Source organism: Stigmatopora nigra, chromosome 1 (genome assembly GCF_051989575.1).
Source record: "Stigmatopora nigra isolate UIUO_SnigA chromosome 1, RoL_Snig_1.1, whole genome shotgun sequence".
In the NCBI taxonomy this organism is placed as follows: domain Eukaryota; kingdom Metazoa; phylum Chordata; class Actinopteri; order Syngnathiformes; family Syngnathidae; genus Stigmatopora; species Stigmatopora nigra.
The window spans coordinates 20,970,575-20,997,835 of NC_135508.1; the positions used below are offsets into that span (position 1 = coordinate 20,970,575).

At 40.3% G+C, this 27,261-nt stretch overlaps 2 protein-coding genes across 9 annotated transcripts in view; both read left to right on the forward strand.

Annotated features, from left to right (window-relative positions):
• Positions 1–4,525, forward strand: part of dip2ba (disco-interacting protein 2 homolog Ba) — a 29,985-nt gene extending 25,460 nt beyond the window's left edge. For 2 of the 4 annotated variants that reach the window (XM_077715495.1, XM_077715501.1), the window contains 7 exons: positions 338–508; positions 581–642; positions 718–775; positions 852–926; positions 1,251–1,425; positions 1,508–1,631; positions 1,740–4,525. In XM_077715495.1, the coding sequence (XP_077571621.1) occupies positions 338–508; positions 581–642; positions 718–775; positions 852–926; positions 1,251–1,425; positions 1,508–1,631; positions 1,740–1,992 (918 nt within the window). In that variant the 3' untranslated portion in view covers positions 1,993–4,525. Of the gene's footprint in view, positions 1–337; positions 643–717; positions 776–851; positions 927–1,250; positions 1,426–1,507; positions 1,632–1,739 lie in introns of all 4 variants that reach the window. The other 2 variants (XM_077715489.1, XM_077715482.1) reach the window with 1 other exon arrangement.
• A 911-nt stretch (positions 4,526–5,436) lies between these two features.
• Positions 5,437–27,261, forward strand: part of scn8aa (sodium channel, voltage gated, type VIII, alpha subunit a) — a 45,327-nt gene continuing 23,502 nt past the window's right edge. For 2 of the 5 annotated variants that reach the window (XM_077725297.1, XM_077725313.1), the window contains exons 1-11: positions 6,576–6,704; positions 11,791–12,124; positions 17,447–17,564; positions 18,083–18,173; positions 18,338–18,466; positions 21,763–21,854; positions 24,706–24,927; positions 25,104–25,167; positions 25,270–25,411; positions 26,113–26,319; positions 26,392–26,673. In XM_077725297.1, the coding sequence (XP_077581423.1) occupies positions 11,846–12,124; positions 17,447–17,564; positions 18,083–18,173; positions 18,338–18,466; positions 21,763–21,854; positions 24,706–24,927; positions 25,104–25,167; positions 25,270–25,411; positions 26,113–26,319; positions 26,392–26,673 (1,626 nt within the window). In that variant the 5' untranslated portion in view covers positions 6,576–6,704; positions 11,791–11,845. Of the gene's footprint in view, positions 5,529–6,575; positions 6,705–11,790; positions 12,125–17,446; positions 17,565–18,082; positions 18,174–18,337; positions 18,467–21,762; positions 21,855–22,080; positions 22,173–24,705; positions 24,928–25,103; positions 25,168–25,269; positions 25,412–26,112; positions 26,320–26,391; positions 26,674–27,261 lie in introns of those variants that run through there. The other 3 variants (XM_077725279.1, XM_077725307.1, XM_077725287.1) reach the window with 2 other exon arrangements.

The window sequence follows — 27,261 nt, forward strand, 5'->3', positions numbered from 1 at the left end:
GTGCATTTCAATCAAGATTGAGAAGTGATAAGTGTAAATTTCGAGGCATTTAAATTGGAAATTTGGTACTTTTCTGAAATGGTTGCTTCAAAAAAAATGTAAGCTTCGTAAAAAATGTAAGTGAAATTTTTTTTGGGGATTTCCTTAGTTTAGAGAGGTTGTCCGGAGTACCAGAGTTTGCGTTGCATTTCCGGATGAATTCCGCAGTAATTGGCGGCTCTGGATATATTTGTTGGAAAACAAAAAAAGACTTGCTTTCTGTGGGCTTTTTGTTGAATTTGGCATTTCTGGAAAAGTCCATAATCGTGTGTGTGTGTGTGTGCACCTATACTTACAGGCGCGCGGTGTAAATCTATCGTGCGTGCGTAGCTGTGTTGTAATAGCTGAGGAACGGCCTCGACTAGCCCTGACGCAGTCCTTCTCCAAGCTCTTTAAAGATGTCGGCCTGTCGTCACGAGCCGTCAGCACTGCTTTCGGCTCCAGGGTCAACCTGGCCATCGGTCTTCAGGTGGGAATTTTAAAGTCATTTATTTCTTTTAATGTTTGGGTGCTTAATGTCTCTGGCCTGGCCTTGCGGCAGGGTACAGCAGGACCCGACCCCTCCACCGTCTACGTGGACATGAAGTCACTGCGTCACGACAGGTTTGCCCGGCCGGGACTTCTATCCTCGTATTTCTTAGCTTGACAGGATTGTAAAAGCGTGTGTGGGTCATTTAGGGTGAGGCTGGTCGAGCGGGGAGCGCCACAGAGTCTTCCGCTCATGGAATCGGGCACAGTGAGTTTTTATGTGTGATAAATTGGCACCATGACCAAGAACCGGGCGGCTAAACGCCAATGTTTTGTGTTTTCAGATTCTTCCTGGGATGCGAGTTATTATTGTTAACCCAGAGACGCGAGGACCGCTTGGAGACTCTCATCTTGGTGAGGTAAGTGAACAACCTAAAGATTATTTCACCAAAAATTCTAATTGACATTGCATATTAGATGGCAATGAAATACTCATTTTTGACTAGGTATTAGGTCATTTAAAAAAAATGGCAATTTTACCCAACTTAAAAGGATCTTTTATCGTTCTGTGAAAAGGATTTTTGTTATCCTTTTATTTTGGGTCCAGTTTAAATCACTGAAAACAGGATGTCTTGATTCGGGATAAACATGATTTTTTTGCGGGCGGGTGTCATGAAATTCTTTGTCTGACAAAAAGATCTGGTTGACTTTGTGAACCAAACAAATACCATTTGTGCGTGTAGATCTGGGTAAACAGTGCCCACAGCGCAAGTGGCTACTACACCATCTATGGGGAAGAGAGCTTGCAGGCGGACCACTTCAACACCCGACTCAGCTTTGGGGATCCAAACACACTGTGGGCCAGAACAGGCTATCTGGGTTTCATCAAGAGAACCGAGCTCCTGGATGCTAGCGGAGGTAAGCTGCTTTCTTGCTGTTGTTTTTTATATGTTAAGCCATACACCGTGCAGCTAACTGTCTTATTTTCGTGCTACTGCAGATCGCCACGATGCCTTATTTGTAGTTGGCTCCCTGGACGAGACGCTAGAGCTCAGGGGCTTACGTTACCACCCCATCGACATTGAGACGTCCGTGTCTCGAACTCACCGCAGCATCGCAGAGAGGTGAGTTGATTTCATTCTCGACATGTTTAAACGGTTCATTTGAGCCCACGTGCAAACCGCTACGAAAGTCCGACTCGGTGGCCTCAGAGTTGCTTGGGTTCCCCTCAGTGCCGTGTTCACGTGGACCAACCTTCTGGTGGTGGTGGCCGAGTTGAGCGGCTCTGAGCAGGAGGCTCTGGACTTGGTACCCCTGGTCACCAATGTGGTTCTGGAGGAGCACCACCTTATCGTTGGCGTGGTGGTCATCGTAGACCCTGGCGTGATCCCCATCAACTCCCGGGGGGAAAAGCAGCGGATGCACCTGCGCGACTCCTTTCTAGCTGACCAGTTAGACCCCATCTACGTGGCCTACAACATGTGATGTGAGAGAGAAGAAACGTTACGAGCAATCAAAGCGGGCTTCCTTCTCTTGTTGAGCAGATTTTCATACTCATCATTTGGAACTTTTCACTCCGTTCATTCCTTTCCATGCCAACAAATCATGCAAATGTTTTTTTTTTAACATTTGTACCACCCGCCGCCCCGACGACACCTTTTTAAGAAGGACCTTCGCTTCTCAGTAGCAGGGCACACCGACTAGAACTACTGAGAAGAGGCGGAACTTTCCTCCTTCCATTGCACTTTAAGTAAGTCCTGGCACCTGTCCACTTCCCGTCTCCCCAAAAGGTGACTTCCATATTCGCTATGACGTCAAAGAGGCTTGAGGCCCGCTTCAGTATTAACGCGTGTTGCCAACCGGCGTCGTCACGCACACAAACGCAGCACATGTTAGAAAATGTCCGTCCTGAAAATGCACTTGAATGACAGGCAGGACAGTTAAGATGAGAGCTAATTGATCGGTGACCGTTATTCTTTATAATGTCCTATCGTGAAAAACAAAACAAAAAAAACCTGCCTAATCTTCTGCTGTAGCTAGCTTGCATTTGCAGACATAATATTGAGCAGGGTTTTTTATTTGTCAGCACAATTTGTTGGGATACCCGCACAATCCTTGCACAAAAAGGACAGCTAGCTGCACGTTTAAATTCACGTCCACACCCACACGGATAATCAGCAAAAAAATATCCACCTTCCGTCAAACAAACATATCTTTGTCTTTAAAATCTCCTATTTTAATCCGTTTCCAGGCATCTAAATAACCTGCCAGTGACATTCCTTTGTCAATATACACATCAATAATAACTCGAGCCTGATGAATGACTTAACACTTGCCCTATTTTCGCCATAGTGATTCCTATTTTCAGGTAAAGTCATGTCTAATTAAAGTGAGTCACAGTTGCCATCCCGTTTTCTTAGCATGGCGAGCGGCTCCTTTTTTTCTCCACTGAAAAATGTGAGCCCTGGTGAAAAGATAGTTAAAAAATGGTGTGTTTTCACTGGTAGAAGCAGCACTTTACCTGTGTTATCACTGCACCTCTTCTGACTTATTGGCTTTGGCATGATGGACTGATTGTGCTTCCATGTAGTCCAGTGACTGGTTTCTGACCATGGCTTGAAAAACAAAACAAAACTGGATCTCAGACCAACAGAATTTCCAGGTCATGGTGGAAGGAATTATGCAAATTTGCTGCACTGGTGCGTCACAATCTTGTGAACTCAAAAGGGCTTTCTCACAGGCAAATTTTGAGGAAATAGGCAGCTAACAATAGATTGACTTAATTTGACACTTGATGGCTGTGTTGTGGATGTGTATTTGTCATTTTTAAATCAAATATCCGTGTAAGTGTGGACCCCCAAGGCTCACGCTTAACCTGGTGCGCTCTGAAGCACCATTTCTCAACAGGTTACAACTGTTGGAGCCATAGCTTTCCTTCCCATGGTCATGAAGTCATCACAACCCCCCCCCCCCCCCCCCCCCTTTGTACAAATCGAGTATATTCCTGTCTTGGCCGTTTTACAAAAAAGAAAGGATCACTTTATTAAGGACGGTGAAAATGCACGTAAAGTGGAGAGACCTAAAAATTGCATGGTTTTTCTTGATGAGTTTTAGAACGCCGTCAATGGCAGCCAATCATTTGGCAATGACTGCTCCCAAAGAGCACCTGACCTGGTCTTTTCAGGCACACGGTTCCATTGCATTCTGACCATTTAATCGTGTGAATTCTGCCTCATTAGGGTCGACGCCCTGGTTGAACAAATAGTAAATTGTTACAAGGCAGGGCTGTGCCTTTTCACAGTAAAGCTCCAATGTTAGGGGATGGAATGAGTTCATTTAGATATCAATGAGTGAGGACACAACTTTTGCCTTATTAAAAAGCCTATGGAACTTTTAATTTGAAGCTCCTCCAGTCATTGTAGGAACTATATTGCACAGTTCTCTCTCTCTCTCAAGCTGTGGTCAAATAGTCCAACGCTTCCTGAATGTCTAACACTGAAAAACAAAGTAGAAATAGATGAATTAACATCATTGTAGGGAATTAATGAGGGTAAGGAGGTCAATGTTTATTCTGTATTTTAGCTGAAATACTATTCACACCGGTGTGATTTGTGTACATGACAATAGTTGAGATATGACTGATCTTTCATACTTGATGACAGCATTTTTTTGCTTTCATTTGCAAAAAAAAAAAAAGAAGAAAAATAACACCAGGCAATTCTGGCAGGAAGACCATGCACTTTCCCCAATTCGGTTTGTTGTGTGTGTATGTGTGAATGATTGGCTTTTATGGTGATTTTGTTTTTATAATCATAACATTTTTAGACTTTTTATTTTGTATGTCGCCTCCACTGTACTTTCACCCTTTTTCATCCGACTATGGGATTTCTTCTTCAGCATCTTGTAGGGTTTCTGTTGCTCTTTTTCTTCGTGTGACCAACACACATTTTGAGCCACTTTTTGACAATTCATCTGTTACTGTAACTCTTACACATTTTAATAAAGTTTTATAATTTAACGTCGGCCTTCTTCGGTGCTATTCTATTGGGATGTGCAAGTCCTTCTCCAGTGTCTGGGGGGGCTCATAAATTGATGTTGTAGAAGGGATCGTCTTCATTACCATTCATTCCACATCTCCAAAAATAACTCTAAGCACAGAATAGTGTTAACATGCTTTTTGGTGTCATTAGGAAGCCAAAGGCCCAAAATGTGTATATAAATACCTCAACTTTGACTTCTCTCTTCACTATGCATCGTAGAGCTGCAAGCAGCGGTTCGATCAATAGTGTGATTTCTCTAAAGCTGTCTTGAAAACAACAAAATGCTTTAACACTGTCATTGGATGTGGTTCATGTTAAATAAAAAAAAAGAAAGCAGACACTTTGCCCGATCTCTTCTTTTAATTCCATTTTTCCAGATACATATCACGACTAATTTGTTGCCACTGATGCAAACATACCGGACTCTTCCCCCTAGTTCAAATAATTTGGACGTCCTTAGGCTTACTCAGATTTTTATCCTGATCACTTTTTTAATTTTGTTATTGACTGCCATGCTCTTAAACTTTAACTTGGATGAATTGTTGTCCAGGTGAATTGTGCCACGTCAAACGCAACATTTTCACCTCATTGAGTAAGTAATTTATTGCCTTAGAATCAATATAATTTTGATGTTAAATCATGCAAATGTCTTGTATAGGAGGCCGAGTACTTGCTTGGAACTCTTCATTTTCTCATCATAACAGTGTAAGTCCATTTGACTTGATTCTTCCTGTCATGTTTTGTTGGGCTTGGTGATTGGGCGAGTTTTCCTTGTGTGTCCTCCCTCTCTCCTTGATTTTATGAGTTCCACCTGCTTTGTCCCTTTCCCTTTTGTGACACAGGTGTTTTTGATTGCCACCAACCATGGTCTGTGTACTTAAACCCCATGTTTTTGTACATCGTTGTGAGAGTATTTTGTCATAATCGCCTTTGACTGCGGAGCAGAGTGGAACCCAGGACCAAGAAGCAGGAAAACGAGAGGTAAGTATAGGTTCACAAATTAGGATTTTAATGAAGAAAACTAATCATACAAACCATGAAACCTTGGACAAAATCAATCAAAATGAAAACTTAATAGGGAAGGTGTACGCTGATGAATAGGCTAACGTTACAACAAACAGAAAACAATACCCCCACAAGGACATACCACAACACAGGGTTTAACTACGCACACAGGATTTGATGACAATCATGAACACAAAAAAACAACAGCAGGGGAAAAACATACAAACAGGCGGACAGGACATACTTTGAAAACACTTTATTCAGGTTTGTACAAATAACGGTTCACTGCAACATGTAAATTCATGTGAACATTCAAGTAGGCCGCTGAAACGAAATACCACTTAATATTCTCTATTGGCACATGGGCTGGAAGCTGCATGATTGTTTTGCCAGGAAAAACAAGTTTAGAGTTTGCATGTTCTCCCGGGCCTGCGTGGGTTTTCTCCGGGTATTACGGTTTCCTCCCACATTCTAAAAAATGCATGGTAGGCTGATTGGAGATTGTAAATCGAGTGTCAATGGTTGACAGGCTCCTTGTGCCCCGCGATAGGAATGTGGTGCTCTAAAAGTTTTTATTCAAACTTGAGACCTGGAAAAAAACGACAGTCGTCTTATATTCGGGCCAAGACGGTACCCCGAGTGCCAAGCTACCAACATTCCTACATTGAACTCTATCACTCTATCTCTCTATCTGTATCTCTCTCGGTCTCTCGCTCTCTCTCTTCCTCTCTCACGCACTTTCTCTCACGCTCACTCTCACATACACGCGCAAGAGATATACGATTGGGGTTTGTGCGTTTTAGTTTTTTTGTGCGTGTTTCTGTGTATGTGCACCATTGGGCGTCCACTCCCCTGTGGTGGCGCACTGGCGTCGGGCTGGAGGTGGGCGTGGGGGGGATGAATGACCTTTAGGATTGGAGCGACACTCCCTCACATTGTGCCGAGAGTCATCAATTATGCAGGGAAGTCTCTCGCTCTGAGGAGGGCCGCTAACTGCTGGAGCTGGAGGTGCTGGTGTAGATGGGTGGTGGTAGTGGTGGTGGGGGGAGACGGCAGCAGCAGCAATATGGCGACAAGCGCAGTTTCTCCCAGACCCTTAGCGCCTCTGCAAGTCCCGTAAAGGCTCCACGTTTCGCCTGTGACGCTTCCGAGGTAAGCGCACCTTCCTTCACATTGTGTCCGACTCTGTACGTTAAGGCGAAAGCAACTGATTCCTTGATTTAATTATTATCTTCTATTTATATTTATTTTTGGTGGGGCCGACTTGCTTGAATGTCGCAGAGCCCATTTACCCCCCAGACGCGTTAAATATGTCAAACGCTGAAAAAAATGGGCATTCACCACAAAAGCAACGCGCGCATAGGATACAGCAAAAAAAAAGAGACGGCTCCATCTTTAAAAAAAAAAATGAAGACATTTTCCACATTGTGGGTTACTTGTATCCAGTTTTGAAGAAAAAAAAATATATATATATATTTTAAAAGGATTGCCACCTAGCGGGACGGTTTCTACCTTGAATGACAGAATGCGCGTGTGTGTGTTGCTTTCACCTTCATGCGGCTGTCATTGTCTCATATCTTTTGGTCTTATTTCGAAACACGTCTGCTCCACGGGTGCGGTGGTGCACACCCTGAAACGCACATAAAAATCTTAAACGTCTATCATTGCATGTCGTTATTGGTGGGCTCGCTGCATATGACGATTGCTAAAGATTTTTGGTTGCCACCCATTGCAGCATCAGCTTGCCTCGGTCAATGTGTCGCTTCTTTTGCGCACTGTATGCTCCAATCTTGCACAAATCTGCACCTTGGTGTCGTCACCGTCGCATCCAACGTCCCGAGTAAGCCAGTTGTGGGCTTTTGTTGGAGCGTGAGATCAAATAATGCTTTATTTTTTCCTCCATATGCCGTCGAGGGCCTGCCTGGCTGTCTTGGATTCTGATAGGTTTATGATTTGATGCATGCAAGCATGTGTGTGTATGTCAGTAGAGCAGCAGAAGGTACTGTGGGTTGGCTTTCCGGCGTCCATTTTAACGTATTGGCCGCCACGGACATGGGTAGGTGTCCAATTTGTTTTAACTGGGAGGACCGATGGTGGATGCTGGTCTTTCGGTGCTATTGACGGCACGCCACTTCCACTGGGAGAGGCCGGCAGCCAAGCATCTTGGTGGATGGATAGTAAATGAGTTAAAAACAGATGCTTTTTGCGTAAGGTGGGAATCCATTTGGACTGGGAGCCTGGCAGCCATCGTTCGCTGCCAGCTCTCCCGGGCGAAATGGGTTCAACGTCTTGCGGCAGACGATGAGTTAAAACTCAGACGCCTTTGGATAAGGTGAGAGGGAGCTTCTCACGTTCATCATGTTCGTAAAAAGGCTGTTGGGAAACCGTCAAAAATCGCACGTGCAGAATTGACCCTGAAATTTCCTGAAGCTTGACGACTTGTCATGTAACCATCATGCTCGGACTAAAAGGCTTTTCTAGAGGCAAGAAGCCATTTAAGAGCAGCCTTTAAAAAAATTAAAATGATACAGGGCACCATCTGAATTAGAAAGCTGAGATGAGACACAGTCTACATCCTTTAGAAAGCCTCTCATTGGATATTAATTATCCTTTAAAGTGGCACTTTATCCTTAAATCTGCTCCTTAACAATCAATCACACAACGCTGCCCTAGTTTGTCTAGGTTTGTAATTCAGATAATCGTCATCTGTCATTGTAATCTAAATGTTTAATACATATTAAACTCATGAAGTCTTTAAGGCCCTGATCTACAGCTTGCTTGACATTTATTGTCTTACTCCTTAACTAATTGTATCAACGTGAGCATGAAATACAGTGAAAAATATTTTTACTTGCATATATTGTGCAAACACAACAAAATATAAAGTATTACTAATAATAATGGCAATATAGTTTTCGAGAACTAGTTTCCATCATCTGGTCGCCACACCCAAGATGGCTGACAGCTGTGCACCCCAACATAAAATCGAGAGCTCGCACTCCCTTCCCAATGTGATTATAGACACCCAATCGTGTGGTCAAAAATCACCATTTGTGTATGAATTATGGATTTAAAAAAGGCAGTGGTGGCTGGAGGCGCATTTTAATCATCCTCCACATCATACGTTTTTTTTTTTCACAAACTAGCCCTGTGTCTTCTTTACGGCCAAAAACCAGCTCCTATTCCCCTTTTAAGGGGAAATATTTTCATTTTGTATTTTAATAGCTCATTCTGTATAAAAACCTAAAATAAAAGCTCTTAAGTTGCCGTGCATTTAGTCATCGCTTATAATTTTTTGATGTTAGGATGCGATTCCATGTCCTGAAATATATGACATTTACACTAAGCGTAATTAGAAGTCGAATAAAAATCATAATATTGGCCAGAAAAAAAGTAAAAAAAACACTGTTACACAATCACAATTCCGCCCAAAGTCGTAGCTGTAAAAGAACGTCGCTTGTTCAAAATGGATCGTTCATTTCTTAAAAACAGGCATTCGTTGTCATCAAAAGGACAAGACCTGGGACAATTTATACGTTGCGAACAAGTTGGTCAAATGGATTTGTCGTGTTTTCATTATGACACTTTATTTTCTTGGTCTATGGAAAAAAAATTCAGAACTCAGTGACTCTACTTAATAATTCCGCATGATAGAACCATGTTTGTCTTGTACAACCATTTTCAAAAGTACACTAAAGTTACACATTAATGTAGACCCGGAATACTCCCCTTTCACTTTTTGACTGCATATGCACTTTGCAACTCTTCCAAAAATACCAATTTGTACATATTTGCAATTTTAACAAACGTTCGTTATACAGATTGAAAAGAAAACTGTTTAAAATGAAGAAAAAATGGTTGACTTTGGAATTTCAGACCTATACCGGGTTCTTCCCACTCTATTTAGGTCCTCGCAAAAAAACAACACAATTTATTCTTTTAAAATGGAGGATAACGCATTACATACTATCATTTATCAGTAGCAATACCAACTCAACTCATTTCTGTAAATCCATCATTATAATACTAATGCGTAAATTACTGACATTTAATTTACTTCTATTAAAGTCAGAGAGCTTAATGTGAAAGTCAATATTCTGTGCAATTATTGTGCTTACATTAGATATTATATTTTATTAATAGGCTTAAGCACCCTCAGCATTCATTGCAGCCAATTTGTGCCTCTTTCTGTGGTCCCTTCCCAATTGGGTTTTAAGGTTTAGATGATGGGTTGTTACTGAACCTATTTCAGACTCATTTGTGATTAAGTCAGAAAAGTGGGAAAAAGTTTAATTCTGAAACCATTGTTTGTCTTTCAACTCTTTCCCCCAAAATTTGAGTTGTTGCCATGAGATTTCTCATCAATATGCACACACTAATAATATATATTTTTAATTTTTGCTAACAATTTTTGCTAACAAATGATAAATAATCCACTCAGCTGGGGTAAAGCATTTTTTATTTTTTGTAATTGTTTCTCAGTCAGTAAGATACAAACAATTTGCATTTCAATACGAGGAGCTGCAACGTATCTCTGTTTCATGCAGTGTGTAAAAATTAGTGAAGGGAAACAACTGGAATTATTTTACAAAAAGTCAAAATTATCTAAATGTGACCAAAAAAAAAATCTGTATCTGTTATTCTTTTGGGTCACTTTTATTTCAAGGACATATTCATTTTTAACTATTTGAAAGTAGCACCTGAAATGATAGCAGTGTTCTCGTTACCTCTGCGTCCTGCGTCTGATACGCACAGCTTTTCTTCCAGACGCACAATTTCAAGTAATGTGCTTTTTTCGGACGCAAAGAAATTTTTATCAAAAAAAAAACCAAAACACATATATCCGATAGCAAACCAATTTATTCCACATAATCTTTGCGAAATAATTCTCGCGAGACTAGCAGACACTAGCAGACGAAGGAGAGAAAGCGATAGCAAGAGTTTCGTAATAGTGTAAGAAAGATAAAAAATGTTTCAGAAAAAGCAAAACAGTCTGGATAGTTATTTCGCAGTTAAAAATACAACTAGTAAGAAAAGAACTGCAGAAGATTCGATCGATGATCATGAAGCAAAACGGGGGAAGCAAGGAAAAATACGCACATTTCAAAAGACTTTTGGCTGCAAAGAGAGGAGGATCTACGAGCTGAAAGACTAGTACAATGATAAATAAACCCTAACCCTAAACCATATAATAAATAAATTAAATCTGAATGTTTATATATCGTTGTTTATGTTTTATTTGCATCCGTAGTATGTTGGGACTCGTGACAAGTTTCCTGGGACGCACGGTTTTCAGACAAGCGAATCCCTGGGACTCGCAGTGTGCCAATTGTAAAATTATCACTGTGATAGTGTTACTTTAAACCCACCATTGGCATCTACCAACCAACCAGCAGATGCCTGATTGAGAACTTTGCATCCATAACAGACCGGTTGGTTGTTTTCCTCTTTGACCCAGAAGGCACGATGTCCACAAGTTCAGAAAACAATTTGAAATGTGCACCCGTCACACCACAACATACTTTGCCACGTTGCATTTTACCCAGGGAAGCCAGCTGCGTTTGTGGGTGTGCTTTATTTATTGACATTGGTTATTCCTCAGTCCGTTTGGTGACATCCTTAACACTTGGATGTGCGTTTTTGATGCAGTGCCAACTGGGGGATCGATCCAAGGTCACAGGCATTCGGTGTCTGTGTTTTTTCTTGCCAGCTACATGAAGTGATTTCTCTCAACCTTTTGGTAATAGGTTGAAGTGTGAATGAAAATTGCACTTCAAGTATTTCAGTGATGAAACTGTGGGATCTTCCAATAAGATGTTTGATGAGAGTTCCTCCATTTTCTCTGTCATTTGTACCAGCTGTTTTGGATGGTGTTGATGTCATAGAATTCTAGGTTAAGGATTATTTGCGAAAACCAGTTAGTTTGGCCACTTGCTAACTGTAGTGTATTAAGATACACAATTGGTTGAACCTGATTTGCAAATCAATGTTGTCTCCAAATTATTTCTTAATCGTTTAACACCATTTCCCAACTTCATTGGAATTGTGGTTATATACTAGCACCTTCAATGAGTATACAATGAACAACTTATGAGAGGTTTAATTCCTGGGAGGAAAAAAACAATCTGGTCAATATGTAACTACAGTGAGATGGTTGTCTTTTGGTTATCTTGACATGTTTGCAGAAGAACAGAAGGGAAGTTAAAACTAACCTGCCCTCTATTCCCTCTTCCCCCAGATCTGCTAACTTGGATGGTCACAAGCTAAAGACTAGGTAGCTGCAGGATGAAAACATGGCCGCACCCCTTCTCGCACCGCCAGGACCTGACAGCTTTAGGAGGTTTAATGTGGAATCTTTGGCGGCCCTCGAGCAGCGCATCGACCAGCAGAAGAACGAGAAGCCGCCCAAGCAGGACAGTAGTTATCGTGATGACGACGATGAGAACAAACCCAAGCCCAATAGCGACCTGGAGGCTGGCAAGAGCCTCCCCTACATCTATGGGGACATCCCTAAGGGAATGGTGGCGGTACCATTGGATGATTTGGACCCGTACTACCTGAACTCTCAGAAAGTGAGTAGAATTGTCATTTTTCCAGTTTTTATTGTCGCACTGGGCTCAAGGGGCATGATCTTTTTTGTAAAAATGTTTTCATGAAACCTATGAAAATCATGTTTTTCACAGTGACTTTGTCAAACATATCACTTAGGCAGTTTTAGGTTTATGGTTTACACAGAAACAAAGGGTAGACAGAACATGACACGTGTGATAAGAGCAGGGATGCAAAATTACCCTCAAGTCGAACAAAGCTTGTAAAAAAAGAACCCAAAGCAGCTGCATGTCCCTCATTGTTATCCTTTTGTATTGTCTTTGTCACGTGCACCTTGCACTGATGTCACGCTATTGACTTGTGGACGTGTCTGGCTGTCACCCATTGCGATTATATCAGGGCAAGTCATAGCAATGAAATGAGGCTTGACTTGGTGTTTTCCCTTTTGCACACTCTCTTTTTCATTTGTGCTTAATTATCTTTCCTAAATTATGAAAAAGGGGATGTTTCTACCTGGCAAAATAATTATTTGACAGGTTACTCCAACAAAGAACCACAATTAACCCAAATGATGGGTAAGGATCATTGGCTAGTGGTCATGTTTTTTTTTCTTTTTAACTACTAGTAATCAAATTCCATTAGTACAGTCAACATATTCATGTTGAGGGATTTGAAAGAAGAACCGTAAGATTTTGAGAACTAACTTTTCATTCCAAAGTGGAAATAAGCACTTCAGTCAAACTTGCACAATGTATAATTGATTTATTGAGAGTTTAACTACCGCCGTATTCAGGCTTGTTCTCCCTGAAATCGATACTTTTTTGCCGCTGATTCCCAAGAGGAACAAAATATGCAGCATTAGAGCTTAATATAATGGTTATCAATCATATTTCACACAAAAAATAACTTGGTCTCCAATCATGCTTATCTCTTATTTCTCAAACAATAGCCTCTGATGGCAATATTACAAAACTTTAAAGCATTGAAACATGGCCACGCCTACTCAGGATCAGCCACACCAAAGGATGCTTTACGGGCGTCTTTCTCCTTATATTTCGTGGCGTGGCGAGTTATGTAAGGCAGGAAGGACAATGATAGCAGGCTAAGCTAGCTGCTCTTTCTTTGTTCTTCATTATCTGGGCCTGCCTCAAACATTCTAATCACGAGCCTGGATCACGTCTGCCTTGGCGGCGCTGCTTTGACGTCAGATCAGGTCATGAGGTTTTTTTTTTCCCCAGCAGGCTGACAGAATAAGGATGGTGCAGCCAGAGCAAGTCAATTTACGGGCAGATTAAATGGCGGACGTGAAACTAACTATCCGTCCTAATGCAGCAGTTAAAATCCCCGAAACAGGAGCTCAATGAAGCCTTTGCTTTTTTTTCTTAAATAGACAAATCAGAATGGAGTTGCCACTGAATGCGCTAATTAGTTTGATTGGATGATGGTTTAGGCGATTGGCCATCAGTCAAATAACACAATAACTATTAGTAGATTTAAACGAGGAGTTGAATTTTTAAATCAATGGATTGAATAAACTTGCCAAATCCTTTTCTTACCAACTCATTCTATATTTCACTTGTTCAAATAAAATGTGTTCTCATGGCATCTGTTTATAGTCATGAAAAAAGTATTATTGATTCTAAAACATCTGCCAATAATAAGCCAAGTCCATTTAAAACAGAAGGCCGATTTTTTTATCTTGATTTTAACAAAATGAAAATAAAACAACTATTTGAAGGCACATGGTTCTGGGTTTAAAAAAAAGAAAAGAAAAGGAATAAGCCCCTAAACCGGTGGTTTTTAACCTGGAGCCACCGGCTCACATTAGTTTCATATGTGCATTCACCATACCCTACTTTAGTTTAAAATAAAATGTGATTTTTTTTTTTTGTTGGTGCAAATTCAAGAAATCTAAATCCCTCGTAGCACTGATTGGCCAACCAATGTCACATGATCATCTGCAACCAGTGATGGTCAAGCGGGGCATGTTATCTTGTATTGACATGATGAGTGGATGTGTCGATTGACCTCCGTGGCAGAGGGTCCACCAAATCCCTGAGACCGACTCATTGAACCCATGTTAGGAACCACTGTCCAAGAACAAATAACTGGTTGGGTCAGCCTTTGACTAACCCCACTTTTAAAAACATACAAACAGCCTTTAAAAGTAAATCCTAAGGAGGCAATTGCAACCAATCAGCAAAACGGTCAGGGATGATAACATGTCACTTTTACAATGCATTAAACCCGGCATGTTTTTGCCTGTTCTCCAATTATCTTGCCATACTGCTTCCACGCAATTTACTCTTGGAGCACATTTAGGACATTAAAAATGCTCTGAGCGCCTATACAAAAATATCAAATTTGGGGGTAATTTTACATTAAAATCTGCCATCGGAATATAATTCACTTCAAATGCAGGTTAGAGTTTAAGTAAGCTCATCGGGTCCAAAATTCCACTCTTAATTTGATTTTATTAAGTTGGGTTTTGCTATTAGGGACAATTATTACCACGCTAAATTTTGTCTCCCTTTAGAACTTTATTTGTTTTTGCAGCACGGGTTGACAAACTAGTCCTTACGTTTTTCTGAGGGTGGCGCAGACATTTCTTCCTTTTTAATATTGGTCGGAGTGTCCAAAAGGCAGCTTTTCGATTGATGTGGACGAGGGAGGAAGTCTGGTGGAATATTTCCCCTCTTGCAGATGATGCAGTCATGCTTAATGGCGGCCGCCTCTTCTTCACTGCTCCCATCCCCCTTCCTCGCCTCTCCTCATTTCTGGCTGGCTGCCGTTGCTGTGTTTCTCCTTGGCCTGCTGCCGTCGCCACCGTTGCCGTCTGCCCGCCTGCCTGCCCGCCTGCCTGCCCGCCTGCCTGCCCGCTTCACTCACTCGCCCTGTTATGAAATTTTCAGCAGCTTTGCAGCACTTTAGTCATGGGATACAGAGTGTGTGTGGGGGGGCGGGGGGTCGATACATGCATGTCAGCTCTGTGTGTGTGTGTGTGCCTGAGAGCGGCATGCATATGCACTCAACATGTGTGTTTGTATTAAACAACAAATGCCATGAGAACAGCAAGTGACACACTTTAATTGTGGGGTGGATTCCAATGTATGAGACAGCATTTAGTTACGCATTTCATTTTTTGGCTGCTATGTTGTCTATCGTTATCTTCATGACAATTTAGTGTACCTCCACCAATGAAATGAGGAAGATTTCATTTTCTCATACTATATGTATATAGTGGTACCTTGAGATACAAGCTTAATCCATTCCGGGAGTGAGTTCATATGTCGATTCACTCGTATCTCAAATCAACATTTGCCATAGAAATGAACTAAAAACAAATTAATTCGATCCAACCCTCTGAAGAACACCAAAAAATAAGATATTGTAATGGAAAAATATTTTTATTTGTTCTAATTCTGCATCTATTAACCGAGTAACAAATAACTAGTGGTTATAATGTTTAATGGTATTAAAATTAGACAGATTTTGTGAAGGTGAGAAAGAGACTTTTTACCCGGCAATAGGTTCGTAACAGAACATAAACAAAATTGAAATGAACTTGGATTACGATACAGACACATTCACTCTAACGTTACACTAAACTTCATTCTAATTTTGTTTTGACAGTAGCCTCTCGCGTCGGCTGTACGCTCGTATATCAAAATGTGTCTCTTATCTCAAGGTAAATATTTGCTCGAAATTTTACTCCAATTGCTCTTATGTTGGGGCACTTGTATGTCAAGGCATTACTGCATGTAAGTGTTCTTGCCTGCTTATTGGTTACAAAGCAGGAGAGGCGGGAAATACGTTTTTCGTCATATTCTTAAAAACCACCCTATTCGTTCATTGTACAATTCGGACACTATTTTCGAGTTTCATGATTATACAGGGAGAATTACGGCCCATCTAAGCTCAATAGACACAGTATTGCTCATGCTTATGGGATGATTATGTTTTTTGTAGACGGTTGGCAACCCTCTCGCTTTCATTTGCAGTTAATGAGTTAAAAATTCAAAATAAGTACTACTCTTAAAAACCCAATGGTGATAGGGCCCAATTTCTGACCATGTGATTGCATTATGTATTAGTGCACTAGTTAGGAACCATTTCTAGCTATCTCATGCCGTTTAAGTCAAAGATTTAGCAACCAAGTTGACGTGATTACAACGTGACCCTTCCATATTCTACCTTGAGACGTTGACGCTGCTTTTAGCTTTGTGGATCTCTGCCTGATTTTGACTGCGAGTGCACAGATGACGAGTCATGTGACACATACACACACTTTGCTGAGGGCTTAATGTAGCGAGGGAGACCGCGTTAAAACATTCTTGGTCATATCACTTGTGCAAATGCAGTGTCTCATTAAAGTTTCATGGCCTAAGCCATGTTTTATTTAAACAATTATGAGGTTATCCACCGGAGGAGGTTCGCCAACTTTGGGTTTTTCAAAAAGCCAGTGCAGGCAGCAAAACGGGACACAAACACACACACACACAATCATTTTGTGTATTCAATAGGAAAGTAACAACTCCGTGATCAATCACGACGGCTGCATATACTAATAATAGAACCATCCTGCTAGCCGTTTGTCTTTGTTCCAATGTGTTTTACTGGCACAAAATGGCAGAAAACTGCACATTTTTGCAATTGCTCATATTTTATGTATTTCTATTGCCGCATATACCGAAAAAATTGTACACTTGTCTTGCATATCAAGGCACATTAGTGTCAACATTAACACATTCACACATTTGTGCATGCTATGGATGTACTTAAATGAAAATGTATGGCAAAAACTGAAATTGAGTAAAATGGGATCTGGCCAAAACAACTTCTGGTGCAAATGTTTAAAAAAGCAATGAAATGGTCTGAATTTGCGTTTTTATTTTCCCAATAATTATATATTATATTATATTTATGGTATTACTGAAGCCATCCATATCAAGAAGAAATTAACAAACAAACATTCTGTCACATTTTGGACAAAAATGTTCGTCCACGAAATTTTGATTGTATCATTAATAATAATAAATTTAATATGTATTTGTATGAACATTTAAGCATCAGAGAAAATACATTTCATAAACAACTCAAATTGACTTTACAGAATTGAATATAGGAAAAGATAGAAACATAATTACATAGTTACCTTTTTATTTTTAGAAATTGTTCAATATTTCATATTTTTTGACAAAATGAGAATAGTCATGCTAAAAAATATATGGAATTCCTGTTTTGGCTGAACAGAATTTTCATCACACATAAAAGTTCCTTAGCAAACCAACTGTGCTGTGCTGTTTACTAATACGTATTTTTCTCCTCTTTTCTTCTCTTCACAGACATTTATAGTGCTAAATAGGGGGAAGACAATCTTCCGTTTCAGTGCCACACCTGCCTTGTACTTCATAAGTCCTTTTAATCCGGTTAGGCAATTAGCTATTAAAATTTTGATACATTCATATCCTTTTCAAAGCTGTCTTAAAGGCAATGATTGCTTGCTTGTCTATATCAATCATGGTGATGTGTTTAGACCGAATAACATACGCTTTTAAGGTGCACATAGGAGTTGCTATTTTCAGGCTTTGTTTGTGGATCTTGTATTTGTACCATGTTAAGGTTAAGAGTGTGTGTGCTATATTTAGAATAAGAATTAGTAAGAACATAGCTTGTATAATTCCATTATCTTATTGTTTATCTTTTCAGATCCCATTAGGTAAGGGAAGGAAATAACCAACATTTTATATGATAGTTGTGCCATAATCATCAGGTATTAATAGTACAAGCATCCTCAAAAAAATGCCTTGTCAAAAATTGTCTTATAACATTAGTTATTCAGTTCAATTTATAATCGTTAACTTGAATTAACAGCATATTAATAGAAAGTCATTTATCATAATGAGGATTTATAAGATGTGTACTGTTTGTCCTTGCTTTCTTCAATTGCAGTGTTTTTTTCCTCCTTAACCTACCCTTCACTCTTTTCAGCATGATCATTATGTGTACTATTTTGACCAACTGTATATTCATGACGTTTAGTGATCCTCCCGAGTGGTCAAAACAAGTCGAGTAAGTAATACTTTCATTTTTCTCTCTCAATAAGATAATGCTTGTTCCGTGTGCCTGAGGTTAAATGCTACCTTGCTTGTGTTCATCTTCGCTAGATTGTTTTTATTTAATTATGTGCCGTGCTTGGTGTAAAGCAACCCTGTCGATGCCCTCGTCTCTTTCAGGTACACTTTCACAGGAATTTATACATTTGAGTCGCTTGTGAAAATCACGGCACGAGGGTTCTGCATAGATGGGTTTACATTCCTCCGAGACCCATGGAACTGGCTGGACTTTATGGTCATCTCCATGGCGTAAGTACATTTTTCCTTCTCTGTTACCACTTTGCAAGGAGTTCTTTTAAAAGAACATGATGCAATTGGCGCTTTTTCATTTTTTGGCGCCCAAGAATAGTATACTGCTACTTTGAAATCTGATTGCAATGTCTTTCAATATAACAAAGTGATTTTACCACTGTATTTTTTTCCATTGAGAGTGTTTATCATAATTCATATCTAATTTTAAATGCCCATGATCCAAATTTTTAATCACAGTGGACAGGTAGTGTTTTAATGAGTCAAATTTATTACAGAAGCTTCCAAAAAAATATATATTTGCTGATATTTACCGAGGCTTATTGCTAGCGGAGCAATACAGGAAGCCAAACTCAAATTGAATTCTTCCTAAAATGCCACTTTAAGGAGGGAGTTTGGAATGTTAAAATGACTTGCAAAATTAGAATTTTGACTAATTACAGCTCACCTCGTATCTGAACAATTCCACGCTTACTGGCAAGGACAAGGCAAGTCATAATGTCATTGCCATTATGAACATGGTAGGCTTGATAGTTGCAAAGAAAGCATTATACAAATTTAGATTTAAAAGAAAAATAGTATCCCTAAGAATACAAAGCTTGCATGAATACAGTTTTTTTTACCTAGGTCTACAATGTCTTCTGTGTCTGTCTTGCTACTGCAACCAAGGAAATTTCCCAAATATGGGATGAAATAATGTTCTAATCTAGTCTAATGAATACAAACTGACTGCTAAATTGGTACTTATTTAAATTTGCACTTTACTATATTAATAATTGTTAAGGTGTTTATTTTACGAACATTCAGTACTACAAACTTGAAAGTACTAATTGTTTTCTGTGTATAAAAAGATGCCGTCTACAAAGTTATGACATGCTGCTTATAGTGATGTGAAAAGATTTGGATAACTCTGGCAATTTTTATTATCAGAATTAAAACTAGGTTTAGTTACCGTTGTCTTTTTTAAAATCAATTTCAATACTTGGAACTAATTAGCAATAGATAATCGGCTGGAGAATGTAATAATAAAAAACATGGCGCTAATTTGGCAGAAGGAACATCTACCCAATACAGTTTCTTTTTTTCTGTTTAGAGTGGCCAAATTTTTGCTTCCGTGTAATATTGTTTTGTATTATATTATACATCTTCTGTTTGTCCATTAAACAATAGTTTCACCCTGAAATTTGACTTTATCAACCAGTTTTTTGGTATATCAAAATCAAGTTGCTGATCTAAACACCCAATTATTTAACTATGAAAATAATGGAAATTGTCAGGGCCCCAAACTATTCATGCCACTCAATTAGTAGCAACGTGGTTGGCCATTTGTGTCAGTCACTTTACTTTTTGCTTTTGAGTAATTTTAATAACAGACCTTTCTCAGGGATGGGAAACGTACCCGTAGAGGCTGACGCACTAATGACGGACCCGCCGGGCTGCCCCAGTTCATTTTTAATGGACAATATACATATATTTATATTGATATTGAAACATACCTTGACTTTCACGTTTAAGATGTCTGTGAGGAAGCCTACCTGTCCAAGAAGGCAGTGAGCCAAAATGCCTTTGTTGACATAGTTTCTATACTATCAATACAGAGTGTCACATTTCAGGGGCAGCACCGTGTGTGAATTCTATTTAAAGAGAGTTACATCACAGCATTGTGCCAAGTGCTGTCCCAATTCATTAAAACCAGAAGGACGCTCCACTCACACACTTCTCGTCAGCCATTTTGCGACGATTTGGAAGTGTACTCCTCGCTGCACTTTTCTCTCACTTCTTCTTGCAAGGAATCATTTCAATCGGTCCACGTATAAAAGTATTCCAATTTCAGACACATTTTCACTGTAGGGTTTTCACTTATTTAAACATTGGCGCCTTATCGAACAAAGCAAAACCTGTTTTTAATTCAAGTGTATGACTTTTAATGTTGAGTAGTGTTTATACTTGATGCAATAAGAACTTTATTTTCAAATGTTTGAGGTGCAAGTTTAAAGGAATTCTTACTGACCACTAGTTTTTAAGTAATAAAACAATGTAAGTGATGCCTCGAAGGAATATGTTGAAGGTTAAACTGTACCATTCGGTAACTGAGGCTTTCATCCACCGCGTAGTGCAGTGTCCTTTCTTCGAGGCATAATGAGTGTGCTTCACATAAATTTAGACCCAGCTGACTAGCATTGCAGATATCAATTCCAATGGCCAATCAGAATGATGCTCTGTACTGTCACATTGACACCAAATTAGCTTCTTTACCCCCTGCTGTATCTTCATTCAATTTAATTTTAAGTTCTCTATTTTCCTCAGTAAGAACCCTTTTAAAATGTAATTGACCACTATACCCAAAATAAATGGACTGATTTTAAGTAATATGCCATAAAATACACGAAAAAAAACGTATTTACTGTAATGAGTAACACTGATCCCTAGTGATCTTTTTCAATGAAGTTGTTGGGGGCGATGTTCACTTTATCTCCATCTTCTGCATCAGGATAAAGTTTCAAAAGGCACATTTATGTGTGTCCCCGTTCAAGAACTGGGAAACAAACAATGCTCAGAGGTGGAAATGTTTATTAGAATCGCCAGGGTAGGGGAAGTCAATTGGAGTGTTGAGGTCTTGTGGATTGTGCATTTTGTGCTTCTTTGGACTGGGACACATTATGCAAGCTGTTGTACGTCTTTATTTATTGCACAACGGCAATTGAAACCTAAAACGCTCGCATTGCAAATGATCCCTGTCCATTAAATGAATGAAAATGGCACAAATCTGTTCCGGTGACTCAAAAACACTCACTCATAATGAGTGATGAGTCACAGAAGACCTTCTTTAACACCTCCTGGCTTTCCACAAGTGGATAAAGCTTTGCCTGAATGTGTCGCTACAAGGTTTTTATATAATGACCATGACATCACAACTGGTTCTATGGCGTTTGGCTTTATATTTTTAGCATCCAACGACTACTTTGCGTGATGTTTTATTTTTAACGTAGGTTTGTTTGAATAATTGCTTATTGCCAAAATACTGCTTTTTGTAAAGTTTGCTGCCAGCATAGTTAGCGGTCGCAACTATTATCGCGGGTGGTCCCGGTCCCCATTAACCGTGATAACCGAGGGAACACTGTAGTACATGTTTTTTTTTTCGCCGGCAACTTGAGATTAACAACTCAAACTGAGGGAATTCCTCAGAACACTCGTGAAATGAGTCACCCGTAAGTAGAACTACTGTTGTGTTGCTATCAAGCCTATCACTTGTACACCAAATAACCAGCTGTTGTAACTGTGGTTTGATCCTGCAGGTATATAACAGAGTTTGTAAACCTAGGCAATGTCTCAGCTCTGCGAACGTTCAGGGTGTTGAGGGCATTGAAAACTATTTCTGTCATTCCAGGTAAGATAGGATTGGGCAGGGTGGTGGCTGGGGGGTTCACGGGCGGGGTCGGTGTTAGGTGTGTGTGTCCTCCTTTCTTTCTTTACCTTCCACCCTTCTCCTCCTCCGTGGACAGGCTCTGTGAGTGGCGTCGTTCTTCCTCCTGGTGCGCTAGTGTTGTGCTCTTGCCGTGTTTGGTTTTGGTCATCGTGTGTGTGTTCTGTGTGTGATCCTTCCCCTGTTCCAGATATGTAACAGAGTTTGTGGACCTGGGCAATGTATCTGCGCTGAGAACGTTCAGAGTTCTCCGAGCATTGAAAACTATCTCTGTCATTCCAGGTGAGACTCCGTTTAAACACTAAGGCTGATTTCCCCCGCCCTTTCTTTTTTTTTTTTTACTCACTATGATTACAATTATGATTTTTTTTGAGCAGCAGCGATATAATTGGAGACGGACATTTTTTGTTGGTTCTTTTTATCCTCCAAAATTATCAAAAATGGTACTAATACATTTTTGATAGGCTTTGCAGTCTCCCCTAGGGTCTTTTTCTGCCCCAGTAGCGCTCTCATTTTAAAGCTGGTTTCCATAGCACCTGTGATGACTCTTTTTTTTTTCCCCTTTATCTAGTAACATATTTTTCATTTTCAACAATCCGTTAGTTTTAAGATTACCACTGTCAAATAAATTGACAAGTAAATAAATAAAGAGCACTTGATATAAAAAGGCCCTATAATGAACTAGAAAGACGATCGCCGCCCCTTATAGGCCTACAAAGTTTATGAATGTATGAAGACTGCCAAGCCTAGTTTGTCAACATATCTCTTATGCTGCATGATGCTTCTCAGTCACTTGCTTTTCTAATCTTAACCTACCAAGAGCTTGGCTGATAAATGGCATTGACAGTTTGATTTCTCCTCCTTTTTTGTTAGGTTTTTAATTTGATTATTAACCTTGCCTCTCTTCATTGAGAATCTAGACCCCCCAAAAAAAGAACCAGAAAAAATAATGGTGACATTAGTGAGTGCCACTGAGCCATATTTCTTATTTGGCTGTCAATTGGGTTTTTCATCTTTTCTTAGATTCTTACAATGTATCCTAAAGGGAAGAGACTATTTTTGGTGGGGGGCAATAATAAAAGCAATTATCATTGAACATCCGTCAGATCGTCGGCAGAGAGTATTCACTCTGTACGGTTTAAATGCACTGAATATGCGTGTACACACATAGTAAAAAAAACTGAAGCAATAAACCGTGTTGTACAAACCCTAAAGCGACAACACGAAGATTTTTTTTTAAAAGGGTAGGAATAGATAGCAGGATGAGATAGAAATAATGAGACAGAGTTTAGAGCAGGAAATATGATTTGGCAGAGTATTTGGTTTCGCTCTGACTAGTATAGACTGGTGAGTTGATATAGTAAGGGAAACGAGGATTGGAATTGATTTACCATCTCCGAACCTCAAACCAATGAGTTACAATCTTTATACCAGGGGTGTCCAAACCATGGCCCACAGCCATTGATGACAATATAATTGAATATAGCCCACACAAGAAGCTTAAATCCAGTCTACCTTGCACTTTTCATCTTTAACACTAGACGGAGCTAGTTGTATTTATCTAGCCATGTTAAAAAGAGCCGCCATAGTTTCAAAAGTAAGCAATCCCAGCTCCAAACCTTCACTCTTAAGTACTAATTCTATTTTTTAGTCAGGTTCTATATTTCTCCTCCCTCTTCTACAAGCGGGTATTGACGCACCAGCTATTAAAACCCTCCAAAATGAAATATATTGATTTTATTTGAGGAGTAAGAGCATTTCATCTAATGGAAAAACAAGCTTTTGTTACATCCCAAGATTATTCAAAGCCTAACCAAAGTCTGTCAGAAAACATGCAATATGTATGAGGTGAATCTAGCGCTAAGGCATGAAAAGGGGGTCAGCCTGCTTCCATATTTGACTCCTTCCTGCCGGGCCGGTTGTGAACGCTGCCTCCAGAGGATGCCAAGGTAATGCGACTTTGTCGTCAGTGTGGATGAGAAAGATTACAGGGTGGCATTCTGTTGACATCATAACACCCCGCTTAAAAGGGAGCAGCCACACACACCATGGCGCTGGCATTGAATTGCTACCTACTCAGCCTTGGAGTTTAAATGACCTGCATGTGGTTTCTGCCCCTAAAATCCCCCACCCAAGCCAACCCTGCTTGTGCCTCCTTCTCATGGCCCTTCGTTGTGCCGCCGTGCTTTCCTCTCACTTTTCTGCAGTCTTCCCCCTCTCTTTCACACCACACGTGATTGGCAAAGGAATTAAAACACCGCTATATTTTTATTAGTATTTTGAAAAGAGTGGGAAGGCTCTTTGATATTACTTGTTTGATATTGTTTTGTCATTTTGGTTAAAGATGTACTACTCTAACAATGATGAAAATAATCAAATAATTCCTTTTTTAGAATGAGTCGGATTATCCATTTTTTTACAATGATTCGAGTCCCGACTTTATTCGATTGTGCTGAACGAATCGATACACCAATTGAATTTAAGATATGTATAATTTTGAGTATTTTTCAAGTATGGTAATGGTAATTATACTGGAGGTGCTTTCATCTCTTAGTTGCCCGAGTTTATCTTGCTCCTGCAATAACACAAATTGGACGCTGTTCCTTGTATTTAAGTCTACAGCCCATAAGGTTTCTAAAGACAACTTGTGAACTTCTTCATTAACCTGCCATACAGATGGCTTAATGTGTCGTCAGTGTTTTTCTTGCTAGCGTCACTGCGATTTCTATCCTTAGAAGTAGAGTCCAAATGTTCAATCTTGCAAAATGGGACTCTCCTGCTTCATCACTACGTTTGCATGGCTCCTCCCCTTCAGGCCTGAAGACCATCGTGGGCGCCCTCATCCAGTCGGTCAAGAAGCTTTCCGATGTGATGATCCTGACCGTCTTCTGCCTCAGTGTCTTTGCACTAATCGGTCTGCAGCTCTTCATGGGAAACCTTCGGCAAAAGTGTGTGATCTGGCCCATCAACATGACCGAGAACTACCAGGTCAACAGCAGCCAGAGCTTTGACTGGGACGAGTATATCACAAACAAGAGTAAGTAGGGAGAGGCGGCCTAGTCTTGTGAGTGGGTGGCAGGCTCACAGTATGAGTCAGCCCATACGTTGTCACAGGAAAACAGCATGGGGTTTTTGGCACAGGCAGGACAAAAATCATTGATATGAAATGAGACTGAATGAAGTTGTAATGTGGCTGTTCTTCTTGTCATTTAGCAAATTTCTACTTTCTGCCTGGGCAGCTGGATGCCCTTCTTTGTGGGAACAGCTCCGACTCAGGGTGAGTATTTGCAATTGCTTTTGCAAATACAGTGGTACCTTCACTAGCCAAAACTTTCAATGACGTGGACACTGAGTAAGCTTCAAGCTTTGCTCCCTACAGTCGATGCCCAGAGGGATACACCTGCATGAAAGCTGGAAGGAATCCAAACTACGGTTACACCAGCTTCGACAGCTTTGGATGGGCCTTTCTTGCTCTCTTCCGACTCATGACACAGGACTTCTGGGAAAACCTTTACATGCTGGTAAAGTCAACACACTATTACATATGCTCTTCCACACGGGGTTGTTGAGGGGTCGGTGATATTCCAATATATTCACATGACTTATTATGGGTTCCATACTCTACATCAATGGCACTGGTTTCACCCTTAAACCGCCCTTCCACACCCTAATCTGCCATGTCCTCTCTTTTTCTCATCCTAATGGTTAGTTGGGCTATCCATGCCTCTAACTGAGCTCTTGTTAAATAAAGTCAGTCAGTAATGCTACTTCTATCTAGGTAGCACATACCTTCACTAATGTTTCTAAATCACTCTTTCCCAAGTTCTGCATTTTCCTAATAAAACACACAGGAGTGCACCTAATTCTCATACGATACATTAAAAAGCAGTTCCGGCAATTAAGCTGTTTAACAGAATTGGTTAAAAAAAAAAGTACCAAAATGCCCAAAATGGAAGGTTACTCCACTAAGTGGGTACTTGGCAGTTAGGATTGTAACCAAGTGGGACGAATAATGAAACAGAAGCCCTTTGTTCCTATGTGGGCAAAATGCAACAGGATACAACAGCACACCCAGTTTTGACAATATCTCATCACCACTAACTCAACTTCTCATGTCCAATAACTGAATGCATGCAGCAAGTGCCCATGTCCTTGTAAAAACAATGCTAACCCTAAATAGCACTGAATCTGAATTTGTACCCATCAATGTATGTCTTATTAGACGCTGAGGGCAGCAGGAAAGACCTACATGATCTTCTTTGTGTTGGTGATATTTGTGGGTTCCTTCTACCTGGTCAATCTGATCCTCGCTGTGGTCGCCATGGCATATGAGGAACAGAACCAAGCCACCATGGAAGAAGCCACACGGAAAGAAGAGGAGTTTAAGGCCATGCTGGAGCAGCTCAAGAGAAACCAGGAAGAAGCTCAGGTCAGTGTTTGGCGGGGTAAAGTCATCACAGTGTTGCTGTGAAGACCTATTACGGATTTGGTTTGTCCGTAGACTGCTGCCATGGCGACTTCGGCCGGGACAGTATCGGAGGATGCGGTCGAGGATGATGGAGGAGGGCGGTTGTCGTGCAGCTCTTCTGAGATGTCCAAGCTCAGCTCCAAAAGTGCCAAAGAGCGGCGCAACCGCAAGAAGAAGTGGCGGCAGAAAGAGCAAGAGAAGGAGAAAGGCGACAGCGAGAAGTTCGTGAAGTCCGAGTCGGACGACGGCAGCAAAAGGAGCCGCTTCCGCTTTCCCGATAACCGCCTGGGTCGAAAATCTTCTATTATGAACCAGGTGAGGCGCAAACCTTTCACGTTTGAAATATTTCTCATTCTGTTGAGGTTATATTGTCACAACTACTAAACCTGCTAAGGTGCTGTTTAGGCCAAATTTCACGAAAAGAAGACCTTCATTTAGTCTAGTGCATCTTATTTATGCAATTTGATAGATTGATGTCTTTTAGTCTAAAAAAAAATCACAATACAATAATCTCCAACTGCATAGCAACTTTTTTAGGACAACAATTGTACTTTGATAACTGCTGATGGCCTTTTAAAAATTTCTGCATAGTTTTCCCACGTTACCACAATTATGCCTTCACTTTTCAGATTGTGTAAAGATGAAAACTCTTTAAACTCTACGAATTAGATTAAAACAATGTACGTCAACGTGATATTTGACCTAAAAGTTTGCCAGGTCACAACACCAGTTTTCGCCGCCACCTCTGAAATCATTCAACCTTTATTCGACATACACCGTACACAAATGACCCACGATTTCAAAGTGCATACTCAACGACATACTTTCGCCAGTTCGGCACTGCGTAGAGAAAATCATACAGCGGCCAGATGTGAAGACGTGCCCACCTCTGAGCTCTGAATA